At 33.4% G+C, this 20,674-nt stretch overlaps 1 protein-coding gene across 1 annotated transcript in view; it reads left to right on the forward strand.

The window, feature by feature from the left end:
- LOC134851228 (uncharacterized) overlaps positions 1-20,321 on the forward strand; it is a 43,008-nt gene extending 22,687 nt beyond the window's left edge. The window contains exon 8 of the mRNA XM_063867218.1: positions 19,501-20,321. Within this exon, the coding sequence (XP_063723288.1) occupies positions 19,501-20,167 (667 nt within the window). The 3' untranslated portion in view covers positions 20,168-20,321. The remainder of the gene's footprint in view (positions 1-19,500) is intronic.
- Positions 20,322-20,674: the final 353 nt, after the last annotated feature.

Raw genomic sequence — 20,674 nt, forward strand, 5'->3', positions numbered from 1 at the left:
GAAAAGAAAACTCTTAAGGAAATTAGTGTAGTGATCTGAACAAAATATAATGCTGCATCGCTTTAAATGGGCTCAAAAAACCTCGAATAAGTCGCAAAAATAGCACGCCGAGTAAGACAAAATTGACTTCATTCTGAACATGTTTTCTCAAAAAAAAAACAAAAACTCTCAGCCTCAAAGCGAACGTTTTAAGTTTTTTATCAAAAAAACGGTGAAAGTAATAAAGGGAGAAAATTCAAGAAAATATTTGATTTGGAGAATTTGTTAAAAAATCAAAGTAGTCAAGTTTTTTTTACATTTGTTTTTGTTAACTAATTATAACCATAAAATTTAAAACTTGATTTATGGAGTGATCTTGGGATTATATGGTTTCAATTTGATTGGCTGAAATTTCTCTCCTAACTAATAAAAAAAGTTCATCTCCATTTCTCGTTGGTTCAAAATGTGATCCAGAATCTTGAAAAATTCCAGAATAACTTTTGGAACCTGATCTAAACTACATTTTATGATTGGATAATTTAGATATTTTACCAATGTAAAGTATTTAATATTAACCAATCATGATCCATCTAACTAACAACCCACTTATTTGTAAGTGCTGAAGTTACTTGTAATTTCAGCACCAGAGAGATTTGAATTTAACTTAGAAATTAGTTGGACTCTCCCGAGCACTTCAGCAGCCGCAATAAACCAGTATACCCTAGATCTATTGAGCCTAGCAGAGACTAGTTAAACAACCTGAGACTAGATAGTATAAGAGTAAGATTAGGATCGGTATTAGACTAAGAAGTTGCACGAATCTATCCGGCCGAAAATAAGATAGCGTGACGAGCAGACGGTGTACCCTATCCGAAATTACTCTATGAGTTAACCAACTCGGTCCTAACTCATCTGGTGCGACCATAAGTCTCGAACAAGACCTTAATAGCTTAGAATTAACCAAAATAGATTAGAAATTAGACAAAAACATTTACAAAATGTTATACGACAATAATTTAATCGAAATGTCTCTACGATTCAATAGATCAGAGCCAATATTCCGAACCATAACAGAACTACCCGGAATTGGAAGAAGACCTCGAACCAGAGACGACATACGACAAAGTAGAAACTTGCCATATAGCTATATGATAGTTAGGCAAAAACCAGAACAAACTTTTATATTTAGAATACTACTGGCAATGAATTTAGATTTTCATTTGCAAACATAAAACCTTGAAGTTAATCTTCAAAATCATTTCAGGCGCTAAACAAAATTATTAATATACAATAACGATTGATAAAAAGATCTAAGATCGTTTTCCTAAAACTCTGCAGTAATATACAAAACATGTTTGAAAAATATTTATTGAAAAATAAAAAATAAAAATTAGTAGCATGACAATAAATGGTTAGTAATCATAAATCATCCTGTTGTTCCAGCTCCATCACCTAAAACATAACAGCAATCATAAACCCACTAATATCATCAAAACACTAAATCTTTCCTTTACACACATTAAAATTTTATTAAAACTTAAATTCACTTAATTTTAAAACCAGATCATCAAGGCTTATCCTTGGATCTTAAATCATTTTCTACTTAACTAAATTTCAAATTTGATCATCAAGGCTTATCCTTGGATCAAACAGAACAACTTTGTTCTCCCCCACCCACTTAATTAGTGTCTAACGACCTCAAACGTCGATTCACTACCCAACCCTTTCTAAAGACCCAAAACTAATAGAAATTTTTAAACAAAACTAATCATTCAAATTAGTATAAACAGTGAAGAACTTCGGTTATTCATCCTTCACTTGACCCCCCCTCTTACCAGACCCAGGATAAATCTTAGACTTAGTAAGTTTAAAATAGTATCTAACGAACTACTCGCGTTCTAATTATACCTGAACCTTGTGGATCGATTTACTATTCTCCAACCCTTGAACACAATCACTACCCCTAAGTAAGATTAAGTAAGTTAACACCTTAACTTATACTAGCCACGAGAAAGTAAAAAATCATTCTTCGGAATCGATATACTTTTCTCTCCAACCCTGAACAAATAGACCCAGGTTAAGCTAACCAAAAAATCGTAAGAACTAACAGTTTAGGAAAATAGAAATCATTTAACAACCTTTTGCATCCGTCATCCTAAACCTTATGTCATTTAAAAACCTAGGAAATAAACAAACAATCGTTTTACACAATTGTGAAATAGATAACAAGAAATACGACCTTGTAATCACACCTCATACACAAACAGTTGGATACATTCGAACAAAACGACAAACACTAAAAAGAAAAATAATAGCGAAACAAAGACAAATAACACGAAAAAGATTTTCAAAAAATCGAAACGCATTTTCAGAATCAGAAACCAACAGTTTAGACGAACTTTACAAACTAAAAGAATCAATAGATAAAAATTACCCACTTCACGATCAATTATATTTTTCTGACTCAGAAACAACTTCAAATTCATCAAAAAGAGGAAAAAGAAGAATAAAAAAGCAGTATAAACACAAACCAGTACATTTATACAATTGGAATCAACCAATTCGACACATTAATAATTACATATTAACAGTCATCGAACGAAAAAATGAGCTCAACGCACACCCCAGGTGAAGAAAGTCCAGATGATGATGAAATCTTTCCTTTTATAGTAGATGCAACCACTGATAGAGGACAGCACATATTTTGCAAAAATTTACTATTAAATTTATTTGAACCCGGAATCAGTCCATGTAAAACAGAGTTCCCAGATGTAAAAATCAAAAGACAAATCATAGACCACTACTTAAAAGATATATGCAACATAACACAACAGTATGGAATCTACTCCATAGAATTCACCTCACCAAACCATAATAATAGAAAATATACAATTCAAACAGACGATCTTGATTTAGAATTTTCAAAAGTTTTTTCAGAATATATAAAAAGCATCCAATATCATAACTCACAAAGAGCAAACTCCATATTCACCAATGAAGTTTTCGCAATAATATATAGTTATATTTCGATATTAGAAAACGAAATCCCAATAACAAATGTCTCACCGACAGAAACATCTAAACATTTAAGAGTACGACCTGAAATCACACTACTCTCTAGTTATTTAAACATCATTAAAGAAAATTTCACGAAAGACGACGTTTCACAACATACAAAACACGATCTACAAAAAATTTTGGCATGGTTCATAATAGATTATTTCACACACAATATTGATTTAATTGCACAAGCAAGAAAAAATTTTAGACCCCAAAACTCGAACGATGATACCGCTATCACAGAACAATCAGATTATGTTTGGGACCCCGAATGGTCTCATCCCGCATTTATAAGCTTCCCACAATCAATCTCAAGTCAAGCAATAAGTACGATATCTTACATAAGAGATTATGTAAAAGTAATACCATTAACCATTGATGCAACACCATTAAACTATAATACATTTTTGCCCGATACACAAAATAATAGTTTAAACTCTTCAGTTATACACAATGAAAACCTCAATGGAACTAGGAATCTTACTCAACAAGATATCCAGACACCATCACACTTCATAAATGAAGAAATTGTACACACAACAACTACACAACAAAGTATTTCACCAATACGCCCAAATTTAACAACACCAAGAAATAAAAATCCTTCACAAACACAGGTAACCTTACAATCAACCGTTAAACCTTCGGTTGCCCCTAAATATTCACATATGGATTACCAAACATACAGACCCATGACAATACCATCAAAAACACACAAAACATTCACTAGAAACAACTTTGCAGACCATAATTATAATTATACACATCCATCAAAAACATATAACCAACCACAAAGAAATTTTAACCAATATACAAGATCTCGAAATTGGGATAACCCAATGACCCAACCTAATTCAATAAATTTCCAAACAAATCCTCCACAGGATCACAGTGAAAATTACCCATTTTTTCAACAAAATAAAAATAAAAAACAGACATCTTATCAAATGGATTATTTATCCTCAGATGATGATTTCTTACAACCAGATATATTTGCACCAAATACTCAAGAATATCGTAGACAAGGAATACAGAAAACACGTACAAATCATAGAAATTTTTCTCCACAACCAATAGATGCACAACATCAAAAACCAATTCAGCAACAAAATTTAATTAATACACAATCTTTTCAACCAATTCAACAACAAAATCCAATGACTGCACACTCGTATCAAGCATCACAAATGCAAAATGAAATACCACTCCCATATTATCTCCAACAACATGAAATAACAAGAAACCAACTTTCAAATTTTTCTCAAATGCCAAATGCAGCAGAATCATTACAAATGACAATGAATCCATACCTTATGGGTGGATCATCAATAACATCAAACAAACCTTTAATGGTTTTCACAGGAACAGACCCTGAATACTCTGTAGAAGATTATTTAAATGCAGTAACAGCAAACCTGATTTTAAATATTGGACCTGAACCAATTAATACGCCACTACATCAAAATTGGATACATCGACGCACAGCGTTAATACAAACAACCTTAGATGGCGCAGCCCAAAAATGGTTTTCAGTACTACCTCTAGAAATAAAATCAAACTGGAAAAGGTTTACACAGGAATTTTCAAAAATGTTTGACTCCGAAAGAAACAAACAACAACAAAGAGTTTTATGTAATGAAATTCGCAGATTACCAAACGAAACCATCAAGCAAATAGCAGTACGAATCGAAACACTAGTTCGAAAAGCATATTCATTAAATACACATGACTATAAAAACACAAAGATGACAGAAATCTTAATGATGACCTTAACACCACAATTAAGGAAAATAGCAATAAAAAAGAGAGCATCCCATCCTTCTTCAATTCGAGAACCCGATTTAGATTTTCGAAAACTAGTAGACAAATTAGAACAAGCAGAAATCACGATGAAACTAGAAGAAACGGAAAATCTGAAATTACAATACGTTAATAGAATTGAAACGACTCCCACTAATATAAATAATATACAGGAATCAGAGACAGACCTCGTTGAAAAAATCACTGAAATACTCAATATTTACGAAAAGAACCCGAACTTTAAAGGCAAACCATCTTTCAAAAAATGGTGTAATTATTGCCGACGATACGGACATAGTATTTCCGAATGTAGACAAAAACAGCAAGACAATCAAAATAAACCTCAAAAATATAAAGAACCAAATAAATCATTCTATCAATACATGAAAAAAGATCAAAACCTACCGAACAAAACAGTCTACAGCAACAACAGTTCAGGAAAACCACTCCCGAACAATACAAATTATACAAGAAATCAATCACCATATAACTCAAGTTATAGAGGAAGATCACCAGAACGAAGAAACACGCATAATTCATCACAAAATCACTATAATAGACCAAATAGTAGAAGTAACTACTCCAGATCAAATTCAAATACACAACGATTTGTTTCTAGATCTAATTCCCAATCAAGAAATAACTACTATCCAAACAACCAATCACGAAATTCATCATACAATAGGAATAGAAACTACTCCTATAATCGAAATAGAAGTTATTCAAACAACCGAAACCAGAATTACCCGAACAATCAATCAAGGAATAACTCATATAATAGATCGAACTATAACAGACCAAACAATAATTACCAAAACAGATCACGAAATAATTCACAAAATCGACACTCAAGTTATAATAATCGTTATAGAAATTATTCCCAATCACCACACCGGAATAATAATAACTATAATAATTCTAATAATCGCCACAGAAGTAGTACACCTAAACATCAAAGACAAATCAATCAAGTACAGTCAAATCCAGAAACAACATCAGACCCTCCAGGTATTGATGACACAGTAACTGATACGTTACAACTCAATCAAATAAACTGTACATCATCAGATTCAGAAAGTGATACTGAAAACACTCTTTCTATCAATATGATAAAAGTCGAAAATGACTATGAATCTGTCATATATGAACAACCCTTTCCATCACACATATATGAAAATCAATCAGAATTTCTTCAAAATTATTACACTACACCCATAAATTCCACACCAACGACACAAGAAACAAATGAGATTAACACTACAAATCAAACCAATAAAAATACCAAAACAAAATGCTTGAATACAAACCACATTTATCAAAATATACAAAAAGAACAACCCAAAGAAAAAATTTGGACAATACCATTTCTCTTAGAAAGCCCAAGAAATAAAGAATTTCAACCACCAGACCTTGAAATAGATTTTTTAATTGATTCAGGAGCAGAATCAAACATAATAAACATCCCCACATGGAATGAAATAAAAACCTTACACCCAAAGCTAACACCTCTTGAAACCTCCAGCAAACTAGCAACAGCACAAGGATCAACATTGATAAACTACGGAAAAATCCAATTATTTCTCCTCCCCACCAGAACAATGGAACAAAGCAAAATTTTAAATAAGCCATTTAAACAAATATTCCATATCACTGACATTAAATATAATATCATTGGAATACCATTTATTTCGAAGTATATACCAACAATTAACATACTAAATAGTAAAATATTAATCAAAGATAAATATACAAAAACAAAAGAAACATCCTTAACATTTTTTCAAAGATTAAATAAACAACCACCATTCTTTTCAAAATTCTACCCGATATTTAACCAACAAAGAAAACACCTGAAACCACTATCAGGAAATATGTATAATTTTTCAATCAAACAAGTTCACCAATATGATAAAGAACAAAACAAACAAAAATTTTATATGTCAGAATTTGAATTCAAACCTATTCACAAATTTTTCAAAATCACAATCTCATCCATAAAATATTTGAAAAATTCGAATTCCGATATCATTTCCTTACATGTCTATAACAACACACCTTACCAAGTAACATTACCTTTAGGACTTTTAGGATATTGTGAAACCAACGCTACAATATCACCAATACACGAAAAAGCCTATCGCGTAAATAATATACTCCAATTACTAGATATTTGCCAATCTACAATTCTTAATGAAGAATTATCTATAAATAATATAATAAGTAACGAAAACAGAAATACGGATTATTTCACAAAAACTCCATATTTCAAACCTACATTCAACATAAGTAACTACACAGAGGACCAACAGAAATTTTTAACAATGTTTAATTTCCAACATTCACAAATAACACAAGACGAATTCGAAAAATTAGCCAAACAGCTAATTAAATATTCATCAGTCTATGCAACATCAAAATTCGATGTTGGAAAAATCAGTTCATCACTACATCTCCCGTTAAAACCAGACGCAGTTTTCAAAAAACAGAGAGCAAGTAAAGTGCCAATTCACTTACATGATAAAGTGAACAGATTACTCGATATTTTAGAACAATACAACATTATATCACCAGTTAATAAAGAAGAACAACCAAAAGGCAACACATTTATCAACCCCGTTATCATTCTAGCTAAAGGAGAATCATTAAAAATCGTTCTCGATGCTAGATACCTCAATTCACTCATAGATGAATCAAAATGTAATTGGCCCATTGAACCAATACAAGTTATTTTAACAAAAATAAACGGCAAATACTTTACAACCGCCGATATGAATAGTGCATACAATCAAATGCCACTAGATGAACAATCACGACGTTTAACACAATTTGTTATCGGAAACCAACAATATGAATTCAACCGCTTATTCTATGGAATATCCATAGGACCAGCAGCATTTTCAGCTTTTATGAGCAAAATTTTTAGACCACTGATACTCAAGAAAAACGCAATCACCTATTTAGACGATGTTTTTATGCAATCACAAACAAAAGACGAGATGTTCAATGTTTTAGAAAAATATCACCAAATACTTCAGAACGAAAATCTGAAGGCCGCCCCCGATAAATCACACTTCTTTTTGACAAGAGTTAAATTCTTAGGACATAATATAGAAAGAAAAACAATCACTCCATTGAAATCACGCATTGACGCTATTCAAAAACTTCAACCACCAACAAATAAAAAGAAAATCCAAGAATTTCTTGGAATGTTAAACTTTTTAAGTAAATATGTTTATAAAATGCAATTATATCTACGACCATTTTATAACATCCTTAGACAACAAAATAATTTTGAATGGAACACAGAACATCAAACACGATTTGAAGAAGTAAAGAAACTTTTAACTGAACAAATTTCAAACACAATTCCAGATTCAAATCAACCATTTTATGCAATGTGCGATGCTTCGAACTTTGGCATCGGTGCAGCACTATTACAATCACATAATGGTACAAATAAAATGAACCTCATATCAGCAAATTCTCGATTATTCACTCAAGCAGAGCTACGACTCTCAACTCTAATGAGAGAATGTACAGCCATAATATATACACTGACAGAATATGAATTTCTGATACTTGGATCAAAACATCCAACAGTTCTATTCACAGACCATAAACCAATCATCTTTCTCTTTACACAAAAATCTAACCCAAACCACCGAGTTTACAGATTTCAACTAATTCTAATGAAATTTCCAAACTTACATATAGTTTGGACTGCAGGAAAAAATCTTGCATTACCAGACACCTTAAGTCGAAATACACCACCTGAATTACTTACACGAAAAACAACAGTTGAAATACCCAAAAACATAAAATTCTACCTTGCAGAAAACGAAACATCACCCCGATTGGAATGCAAATATGCAGTAAAAACTGATATTGAACAATCACAAATAAATAATTTACAACATTTCCCACTTTATTTAGATTGTCAAAATAATCATTATGAAGTTGATCTACTTGGAACATCAACTTTCAAACCAATCCCATATTCTCAATGGATAAAAAATAACACCCAACAAAAACGAACAAAACAACACCCGCCTAAGAAAGACCATTTTCCACTAATTGAAAAAGAAGATTTAACTGATAAAATAAATTTATCAGGACCACAAACAAATGATTCAAAATACACAATAAATCAAGTTTTTGACCTCCACGATCCACTTGATACAATACCCTTATCTAAATTAGAAATCGAAAACATTTTTCTCCCCCAACAGAAATAATTACAATTTCAACACTGAAACAATATCAAAACCTTGACCCAGTAATTCGACAACTGAAATCATGGCACAAATATAAAACTAAACCTATCAAAGCAGATTCAACCATTCTAGGAAACAAAACACTCCTCCGATACTTTCGCAAATTTAACAACACAACAATTAACGAAAATACAGACCTTTTAGAGTATAACCTGAATGAATCTACAGTTCCATGTCTCCCTTTAAGTATGATTCTTATAGCTTTTAATATTTCACATACACAAAATATTAAAGGACACTCTGGATCAGAAAAAACTTATTCAAATTTTATACAAAATTTTTACTTTCCAAATGCACCAATTTGGATAAAAGTACTATGCAATGACTGTATAGTATGTCAACTAAATAAACCTTACCCAAATCAAAAACAAATAGCACAAAAACAAGATTTTAAAGGACAAAGCTTGTACTTCAATCATCGTATCTCATTTGATACTAAAGGACCAATTTCACCCTCATCAGAAGGAAACTCCTACATTATGGTAATTGTTGACGCATTTACACATTATGTAGCACTTAACCCAGTACCACATTGTAACGCTTATTACGCTTACACAACACTCTATGAACACTGGATAGCAAAATTCGGACTACCAGAAATTTTAGTTACAGACAACGGTACAGAATTCATAAATAATGAAATTATCACACTATGTCATTTATATAACATTAAACACAAACCACGTACATCTCATGCACCTTGGACAAACGGCTTAGTCGAAGGTATGAACCGTTCATTACAAGAATATCTTAGATGTATCATCAACGGAAATGATACAAAATATACCGAATGGTCAGCAGATGTAAAATTATTTCCCTTAGCATATAATTCACAAATTACGACAACTTTAGGAATGTCACCATACGAAATGGTTTTTAACCAAAAGCCACGCAAACCAATAATGTTTACAGCAAATTCTCATAAAAACGCACAAGGTTATTGTCAACCAAATAAAGACTCAATTTGTTATAACCTACCTTTACATACACACGATGAAGATCATTTTCATCACCCACAAATTCTTAAACTAGCCTCCGGTACACACACCGAATGGATTCTAAATAGAGATAAAAAACACAATGAAATTTATCAAAAAATAACAAAAAAGTTATTACAAAGACAAAACATTAATGAACAAATCAATTCACGTTTTACACCAGCCTCCGAATTAAAAATTGGAACATTTGTTTTAATACCTAATTTTAATACTCAAAAGGGAATTTCTAAAAAATTACAACCCCTTCGAAAAGGACCATACCAAATAATTGCAAGACCCACTGAGGTCACATATAAAATTACCGACTCAAACAAAAAAGAAATCGTTCAACATCGAAACAACCTATTACCTTATTACCCAAAAGAATACGCACTCCGCGAATTAACTCAATTATATTCTTTCACAGGATTAAAAATCATTCAAAATGAACCACATCTGAAAAACACAGAACAAAATGATAACCCCACCGAAAATCAAAACACAAAACCAACCGCCACCAAAAACAATACACAAAACCATAAAGAATCTCCAAAACAAAGAAAAAATCGAAAAATGACCGAACAAATAATACCCCAAGAACAAATCGACAAATCAGAAAATAGAAAAACAACAAGACTCCGAAATCAACCACGTAAAAACTATAAAATATTCATCCCCCAATCTAAAATTTTAAAGAAAGTGGAATTTCAAAAGTAATTTTAACATTATACTTCACTATCTTGAAACCTTCAAAACATTTTTCATTTACATTTTTCAAAATAACATGCTGACAAGTACGTAATGATTCTAGTTCAAAATAAACCAATAGGATTCATCCAATCCGTCACTTTCTCTAACTCAAACTAAGACCAATTAGACGAATCATATAGAACTCCAGGCACATCTATAACTATAACTTTACGACCTCCAGGTCAAAAATAAGCAAACCACTCCAACTTGACAACTAAAATAAATATCACCATAATACCGTACCCCTCCCTTATCTAATAACCCAAAGATCAACAATATTTCACCAACTCAGACCACGAATACCCCCAAAGCAAATTTGTTAACTTAGCCTAAAGTAACAAAATGAACATTTTAATTAGCCTAAAGTATAAAAATCTCACCATACCCCGGATCATTTGACAAACAAAAATAAAGAAAAAGACGACCTCCCAGTCACCATGAAAATTGCCCCCAACAATTTTTTACAAAACTCAACCCACTTGTCAAAAAACTAATAAATAATCCGACCACACTTGAAAATCGCCTCAAACAGCAAAAAAAATATTCGACCAAGAGATCATTTCTTAAATGCTCTTCTCTCAATCAGTTACTCAAATACTCATAAATCTTAAACATTTTTTTACAATACTTGAAACCTTTATAATATTTCTTTTTGATATACTTGAATCTTTTCTAATAATCCTAGTCATTTTTTGTAACATTTTTTTAATTTTCTACACTATACTCGAACTATTCCTCCAACTTTCCAAAACCCTTGATTACATCCACAGGTACGAGTCATATAACTTGTCTAAATGATACGAACAATTTTCAGTAGAACCGATATTTTTTTATTGTTTGTAATTTTCATAGCATTCTTATCATCCCTCATTTTGACAATATGTAAATGTATAAAGAAAGCAATCCTCACATTTGCCCTAGCAACAATCCTTCTAATTCTTTTTTTGGAAGAATATTATAATAAACACAAAATTTCTCACTAAAGTAATAATTCAAAAAACTATCAAAAATTGCTACCCAACAGTCACAAAGTCAGTCTTCACCGACATCATCCCAAGATAACCAAACACCACCTTCAATTACTCAAAATCCTCAAACATCTACACGAATTTCTTTTCAAGACAATCCATACACTTTTGAAGAACGACATGCTCGTTTATCAGAACCACTAGAACCAGTTCAACGACAAGCACCTTTAAGCGAACCAACATATAACCTATACCCAACACTACCACAAGAACTAAATAGAATAAGAAATTCTAGTCAAAACCAAAATACAGTCGAAATAAATAGACAAATTATACATCCTCGACGAAACAGAAATTTTCAAACTCCCCGAGTTCATTTTGATATACCTCAATCCCCATCACAAAACACTCCAGAAAACCCCATTGGTATATTACCAGAAACCCCTACACTTCTTTCACAACGTAGCACCTCAAGCCTACCATCAGATTACTTAGGTTCAACACCAACATCTGAACAAATACGTGAAAATCCCTTTAACCCCCCAAACCAGGCATCACGACTACCATATTGGACAACACATTCATTTACACAAGGTGAATTAAATTTAGTCAATAATCCAATAGATATTTCTACGGATACAACAACATCCTCATCACTACCAGAAACATTATCACTACCATCAACACCATCAATAAGCCAGATTTCACCACCACCTTTTAACTTAAATTTTCCAAATAATCTCGACGCCAGATATCGAGAACAATCATCAATAAATATTCCTTTAAGACTAGATTGGAATACATTTACAGCACCTCCACCACTATTTGGACAACATCAAGAAAGTAACCGCCTTCATAACTGGGCACTTAATAGATTACAATATCGCCAAGATATTCACAACGATATCCGTGATCACAATATTCAAATACTCCAACAAAACAGTTTACAATTAAAGTTTGAAATCACAGTTAAGTTAAATAATATTACCCAACATCCCTACCCATTAAATCCACCTAACATAACAGCACAATCACTACCACCACCGTTTATAACTACTGAAGTAATATACAAATACGACAGATATACCAAAAACACAATTGGCTACATTACATTTTATAATCCATACTCAGGATTATCATACACATGTATATTCTAAAATTATTAATTTTTCTCCAACTCCTTTTTCTAGTAATCTCAAATCAAAACATAAACCCTTCCCCTCGTACAGGACCACAAGATTTATTAGTAACACATTACGATTGTGAAGAAAATGAACAAAAAACACTACATAAATATGCAATAAATCAAGTATCACAATGTGAAACAGAACCACAAGCTATAGAAACCACAGATGTAATAGCAACACTCTATTCAAAAGCCCGAGCAACAACAGTTACAGGTTATAAATTCACAGCAACATTTTCCGAAAAGAAAGTACATTGTTCACAAGTCTCGAACGGAAACAAAAACCGACTTGACCATGAATCATTCTATCAAAGTAATATAGAACGTCTTTTACATCTCAATCCCGACGATTGTAAAAATGAATTACTTAGACTAAACATCACACGAAATAAAAACTCCCAAAGAAAGTTAGTTAATTTTCAAGTTTTTCCAGACTCTGTACATCAATCACAACTTGAAAGACACCAAGGACATATAAAACTAGACGAAAAATACCCGTATAACGGCGCACACGGACGATTAACCTATGACCTACACGATAAACATTGGATACCACACATTGGTATAAATGACCCATCAAACTGCAAAGCAGACACAAAAAATAAAGGATACCAAGAAATAATGTTTTTCGATTGGAAAATACAACTCGAAAAAATACAACTAACACGAGATTTATCAGATAATACAATGATCTATCAAGGAATCCGATTACCTTGTAAAAATGATCAAGGTTATTGCGACCCTACAACGAGAACGCAAGCAACAATTGTTTGGTTCCCCGAAGATACATGTACAACATTTCAAGTAGCAAAAATACACGCTCGCATGATAAAATTTCACGAAAAATATTTTATACAATCAATTCCATATGAACAAGTCCATCCATCACGAAAACTAAGTTCTAATTTTAGAAACATAGACAATATAGAAAATAAATTGACACGTTTTCAAATATATCAAGAAACAGAACTTGCATGTAAATACAGGAATCCACTTCACAGAACACAATACTCTGAAATATTAGTTGAATACGAAAAAGGATTCGACATGACCACTGGAAAAGTAAAAATCGACCCATATGCCACAGGTCATCCTCTAAACGAAGGAACATCCTATATACCAGTTAATTTTGAAAAAAGCAACGGACAACCTGGTGGACATCTAAAACCCCTTGACACCAGAAGCACACGCTTACAAGAATTATCACTAATGAATACTACATATTTCGGTAATATCCACTATGATATTCATTTAGATATGAAACTAGATTATACAATTAGCCGAATTTTTCAAGAAATGTCACTCTCCGAATTAGAAACACTACACCAACTATGCGAAAGGAAATAGATCAAATTTTTTAGACTATGAAGGAAACATTTTATGGTTTTATACTTGTACTAAAAAAATATCACCACTATACGTTTTTGAAGATAAAAGATGTTATAGAAGAATCCCTATCTTTTATAAGAATAAAGTACATTTCGTGGATACACTTTCACGAAGAACCTATTTCTGGGATACCGCAGTCCCATGTGGATCAGAAAACAGCCACAATGTAGTACAACTAAACCCTGATGAAAATAAATATTATCTTCTCACTCCATATCCCACATTAATGCAATCACTCAAAAAATTTTCACCAGAAAGCATTCGCGCTATTGCTCGAAACCCAAATATAGACTTACAATCAATAGGAATCTATTCAAAATCAGATATTCAACATCACATTAGAACACAACAATTCCAAGAATTATTAACACAAATGGACACTATACAAAGACAATCAATAGACCAAAATTTACGCAAACTTGCAGAAACCGCAGGATTTGCCGATATCTACACGCAAGACTATAGCGGATATTTTAAAGACATTAAAGATTATATATATCTAAACGGTGAAAAATACCGTCCCCAAGATATATCACCAATTAACATTTTTAGCTTTGTTACACTCAAAAATGAGATCCTCGATTTTCTAGGATGGCCCTACTACATCTTAGAAAAATTGACTATTTTATACGCAATGTTTAACTTTATTGGATTTCTTTTCTCACTTTTAAAAGGAATCTACAACACATGTGCTATACACACACAAGTCAATCGACAAGCAAGTGTAGCACGCATACTCTTTGCAGGATTTTTTGGAATCTTTTCTACATCTATAAACAAAATTCTTTTAGACGCACAAATAAAGGAATATAACACAAAAATAGCAACACGACAAAATACATACGACGAAGAACATAACAATGTAGACATAACGCCAACGGCACCACAATTACCACCCCTACCAAATAACCATCCACTATCCCTAGTCCCACGAAATTTTCGAAATTTAGCCATCACACATAATCCAAATTTTCGACTCACCACATCACAAAGTCCCATTCAACATATAATGACACACCAGTCGCAAGATGATAATACTTATGAACAAATAATTGAACAACCCCATACCACCGCTTTTCAGTCTCAAAATAATCATTTTTTTAACCCACGATGAGCCGCCAACTTGGATCACTACACCGATCAAATTCCCACCCAACCAATCTTACCTCTCCAATCCCAATAATACCACTTTTTGCTTTTCCGCCACCCGATTTTCCATCTAGTAATGTAACATCAGGCATGAATTCCGACACTAATTCACACATCTCAGTTTTATATTCCATCTCACAACTCAATAACCCGAATATTGAAACCCCCGATGAATTTGCCGACTCAGAACCATCCCCATCCAATAATTTTCATAACTCTTCTAATTTTTCTCAACCCCCTTTTCAACCCATATTATCCAATAACCCTGACCCAATCACTCCCACACCCTCTTATGCTTCCCAAGTTACCCCAACCTACTCCTCATACCATTCTGACCAATCATCTCATTCTCCAGACACCCCCCGAATCTCCCCAGAGCTAGATAATTTTATTACCCTTCAACAACAACCCTACCACCTTAATACCCCAACCATAAACCAAATCTCCTCCACAATAAATTCATCCAACCCCCCTACCCCTACACCCTCTTCAAATTATACTGAATCATTAGCACCGTCATCCACATCAACTGAATCTTCACTCAACACTAATAGAGCTTACCGCACTTTTAAAAGAAAGTTCCCCAACCATCCTTTCCCAGCAAAACCAGGAACAGCCCGTGAATACATCAACCACCCCAAGCATACTAACACAAAAGAATTTTTAGCCATCACCTTACCCTCATTCCCACAATACACCTTAAACACCCCCCACGACACTAACGAAACACGCAACTTTGTAGATGAATACGTTTTAATGCCCACTCTCTCTTGGACCTCATATTATCATTTTACTAATCCTCTTTGCTTACCTTTATCTAACACTCACATCGATATAGAGCGAAATACGGACATGCTATATCGACTCACTACACCACTAACCGCTAGACAATTTACTTACGTTGGATATAAAAAATCACTAAAAACACACACTGCACCTAGAGCTAACGAATATACACTCGAATACTATGATCACAACATCATCAGAGCTAACCAAGATCAATTCTTAGACGACGATCGCTTCGCTAATCCACAAATTACCGAGAAATTTTTCATCAAGACACCATATATATTTACACTAAACATCTTCGACCGAAAGTTTGATCACATTATTTCAGAAGCACTAACAGACACACAAGCATACGAAAGTTTTAAAGAACGCTTCCAAATATTTTCACTAACCTTTCATTTCCTTGCACCACACGAAAGAGATTTACACTGCTCACACGATATTATGTTGCGCACTAAACAAACCCACACATATAGTTATTATCGCTTCATCCAAAATCACTTTGACCTACACACACCCTCTAGACAACCACACCATCGTTTTCAATTCATTAATTCCAAATACACTTCACCATTTTTCCTAAATTTCACATATTGCATTAAAGATACTAACCTTCATGGTATTCTTCGCAATTATGATCCCATAACCCAAATGTACATCTTCTGTCCCATCACCAAGACCTTCAACGCCGAAGAATCCCGACCCTTCCTTATCCCGCACGAGTTTGTACAACCTATAGAAATCCCAATTTTAGAATTCATCCACAACACTAAATTCAATCACAAATTATATAATCTAATCCAAAACACACCTTATGAGTTTGCAGTTGGCACTGAAGAACTAACCACTATTAAGGCACTTCAATTGCTTTGGCCACTGCTTCAGACTAAAAATATCATCCGCATCTTAGCTAAACTACTAACAACTTCCGATCTCATCCACGACATCTTCCCCCACGGTTTTTTCCCCGACGACTAACAGGTAAGTATGAATTAAATGAATATAACTAACTAATTGAAATATTAAAAAACTCACCATACTTTATCCATGTTTTTTTTAGATTTTTAGCCTTCATCCGACAATAACCTACAAAAACCACAAAAGACAAATAAAAATCGCAAATTTCATCAAACAGATTTCAAAAATTCTATTAATCTCTTACACTTATAAATTTATAAATTTAATACCAATGCAGTAAATTCATTTCTAAAATTTTCCCCACAAGCAGTAAATCTAATTATAATGAAAATTTGTAACTTAAAATTCCCCCATAATTAGCAGTAAATTTCCAAATTCTATGCAGTAAATTAATAAAATGCAATTGCAGTACTAACCTTTTGATATTTTCATTCATTCGCACAGAAATTCTATCCACACTCGCACAGCTCGCCCACGAAGAATTGTTTAAAATAATGAATTTCAGTTTCAAGTTTTCACACTCAACAACTCTAACATATAATAACATGTTTCAAACCTTCCTTTAACCCGGTTGGAAAGGAATCATATACTAAACAAAACTAACCAACGCAGCTTACTAAATACCACAAATCATAGAATAACAGCATGACTAAGAAAAGGAAACCAACGGTACCCAAACCGGATTAACCCAGTTTAAAACTGGATAATTTATTCTTTTGAAGACTATTATAAAGTCTAAGAAAGAAATAATAAAACACAAAAAAGTCGAAAGACAAACCCATACCACGAACAATTTGCTTTTTGGAAAAAGAACATAACCAACAAGACATAAGAAAAACCACAACAAACCCAACATAAAACGTTGTCACATAACAGGACCCCTCACAAAAACCGCATGAAATCATACTCCCACTCCTGGCCTAACCCACCAGGAAGGACGTCCTGAGCATGCTCTATAGCCGGCCTAACCCACCGTGCTACATCCACGCTTTGTGACCACACCTCTATTTTTAATAAGAGCTACTCAAGTGTGAGTAACTCTTCAAAATAACCGAACTAAAACAAAAAGTTTTTGTGAAAACAACTAACTAAAATCATAATTAAAAAATATTAAACTAATAAATGTTTTATAAAATGTAAATTACATTATGCAATACATAGATCAGAATACAACACCAAGGACGAACATCTAAAGACAAAACGACCCCACTACGCTCGAGAGAGAATGGCCAACCACAATCGATATGCCACTCACAATCACAACTCAAAGGATTTAGAGTACGACTTGACTTCGCAGAAAAGGACTTCATTGAACTAGACCAATGACCACCTCGATGTTCAAGTATACGTACAGATCCGAGTAACCAGGCATCCCCTCCACGCACAATCTCCACGCCATTCCCAAACTAAGATCAGACACAAAAGAAGTTCTCCACGCAGAACAAAAAAACCTGACATAGCAAACCATTCTGAAATCAGATTTGAGTTTGTTGCAAAGACTTAGTCGTTGTCACTAGAAGACACAACGTCTTATGTCTCTAACTCCAGCTTCCTGGAACTTCTTTAACAAAGAGGAAACAGAAGAAATATGATGTTCGCCAAACACCAACGTCCATCATCCATCCTTCGAATTGCAGAAGAACCATTCTAAAAAACTCTGTAAAACCCGGATGGGTGGAACCTGATCTAAACTACATTTTATGATTGGATAATTTAGATATTTTACCAATGTAAAGTATTTAATATTAACCAATCATGATCCATCTAACTAACAACCCACTTATTTGTAAGTGCTGAAGTTACTTGTAATTTCAGCACCAGAGAGATTTGAATTTAACTTAGAAATTAGTTGGACTCTCCCGAGCACTTCAGCAGCCGCAATAAACCAGTATACCCTAGATCTATTGAGCCTAGCAGAGACTAGTTAAACAACCTGAGACTAGATAGTATAAGAGTAAGATTAGGATCGGTATTAGACTAAGAAGTTGCACGAATCTATCCGGCCGAAAATAAGATAGCGTGACGAGCAGACGGTGTACCCTATCCGAAATTACTCTATGAGTTAACCAACTCGGTCCTAACTCACTTTGTTTCTCAATAATGGGATAACTTTAACTACCTCGCGCCTTCATTCCCTTTTAGCAAAAGTTTACCCCCATACCAAAAACTCAACGGTTACGATTGCGCGGTTGCGTTTTTTCTTTTACCTATAACAATTCCCACGGTTAACGCTACAATCGCTAATCTTTTCGAATTTTCAGGGTTCAGCTGGAACTTCTGGGAATCAAAAGTATGTCCATAACTTCTGAAGATTTATCAATTTGTGTGTACCAATTAGCCGAATTTGATCACAACTTGATCGGAAAAGTTCACCAAATGACATTTCCTAATAAGGAATCTGATTTGAGACTAGACCTCAAATGTGAAGCTGATCTGGAAGCAACTGTCAATCAAAACGGAAAAGTTCAAGAAGGAGACAAAGGTGAAACAGGGAACAAAGGTCAACAACCAAATCCAGGTCAAGTTGTAAAAGAAGATAACGGCGCTGCTTTCAAAAGCATAGCATCAATTAGTAGCAATGCAACGGTTATGAAAAAAATCTCAACATCTAGTCTCAAATCCGAATACCAAACAGTCGAAAAAGAGAAAAAAGATTCAAGTTATGGACGCAAAATTCCAATAGGTTCAAATATTCACTTGAACGATGGCAAATCTAGTAGCGCCTTTGCCGCCTCAATCAAAATTGATGTCACAAAAATATTCGGAAGGTCTGAAAGAAAATCCGATGTCCAGTTATGGGTCACCTTAGAACCAAGAAGCTCTCAAAATCGGAAAACTAGTCAGAATGGATCTATCGCTCAATACGTGAAATTCAGAGGAGTGCAGTTTGTTTATGAAAAAGTAGTCGGGGTTAATAAAAAGTATTAAAAAAGTCATATTATTAATAAACTGTTTCCATTCGCTGCTACCAAGTCGTTTGCTAGTTTAAAGTAGAAGTTAAATTTATATAAAAGATTTGGTGATGTTTGTGATCTAGGTTAATGAAATGAATTTTTTATCTGAATCTGTTAATTTATTTTACAACGGCCACTCTGGACCATATTATTACTGCTCCTACCAATGGCAAATTTGATGGAGGATATTTTTGTGTTGAGCGCATCAGCCATCTCAAATAAATGTTACCGCGACTTTGAAGTTTTTCTGGCCCGAAAAATACGCTGCGAGAAATTTGTTGTTGAGAAAAAATGTGTTTTTGTAGTTTCTAGGTTTTAACGAAAAGAAATTTTGTGATGTATTATTTTACCTAAAATGAAAATGAGAAGCTAAAACAGAAGAAAAGTTCAACGCTTCCCACAGTTCGAAAAGCTTTGAACTTTTCTTCTGTCTTCATTCGTTGAGTACAAACTATTAAACACTTTTCGCAAAAAGTTATGA

The sequence above is a fragment of the Symsagittifera roscoffensis genome, chromosome 7 (genome assembly GCF_963678635.1).
Source record: "Symsagittifera roscoffensis chromosome 7, txSymRosc1.1, whole genome shotgun sequence".
Classification (NCBI taxonomy): Eukaryota; Metazoa; Xenacoelomorpha; order Acoela; family Convolutidae; genus Symsagittifera; species Symsagittifera roscoffensis.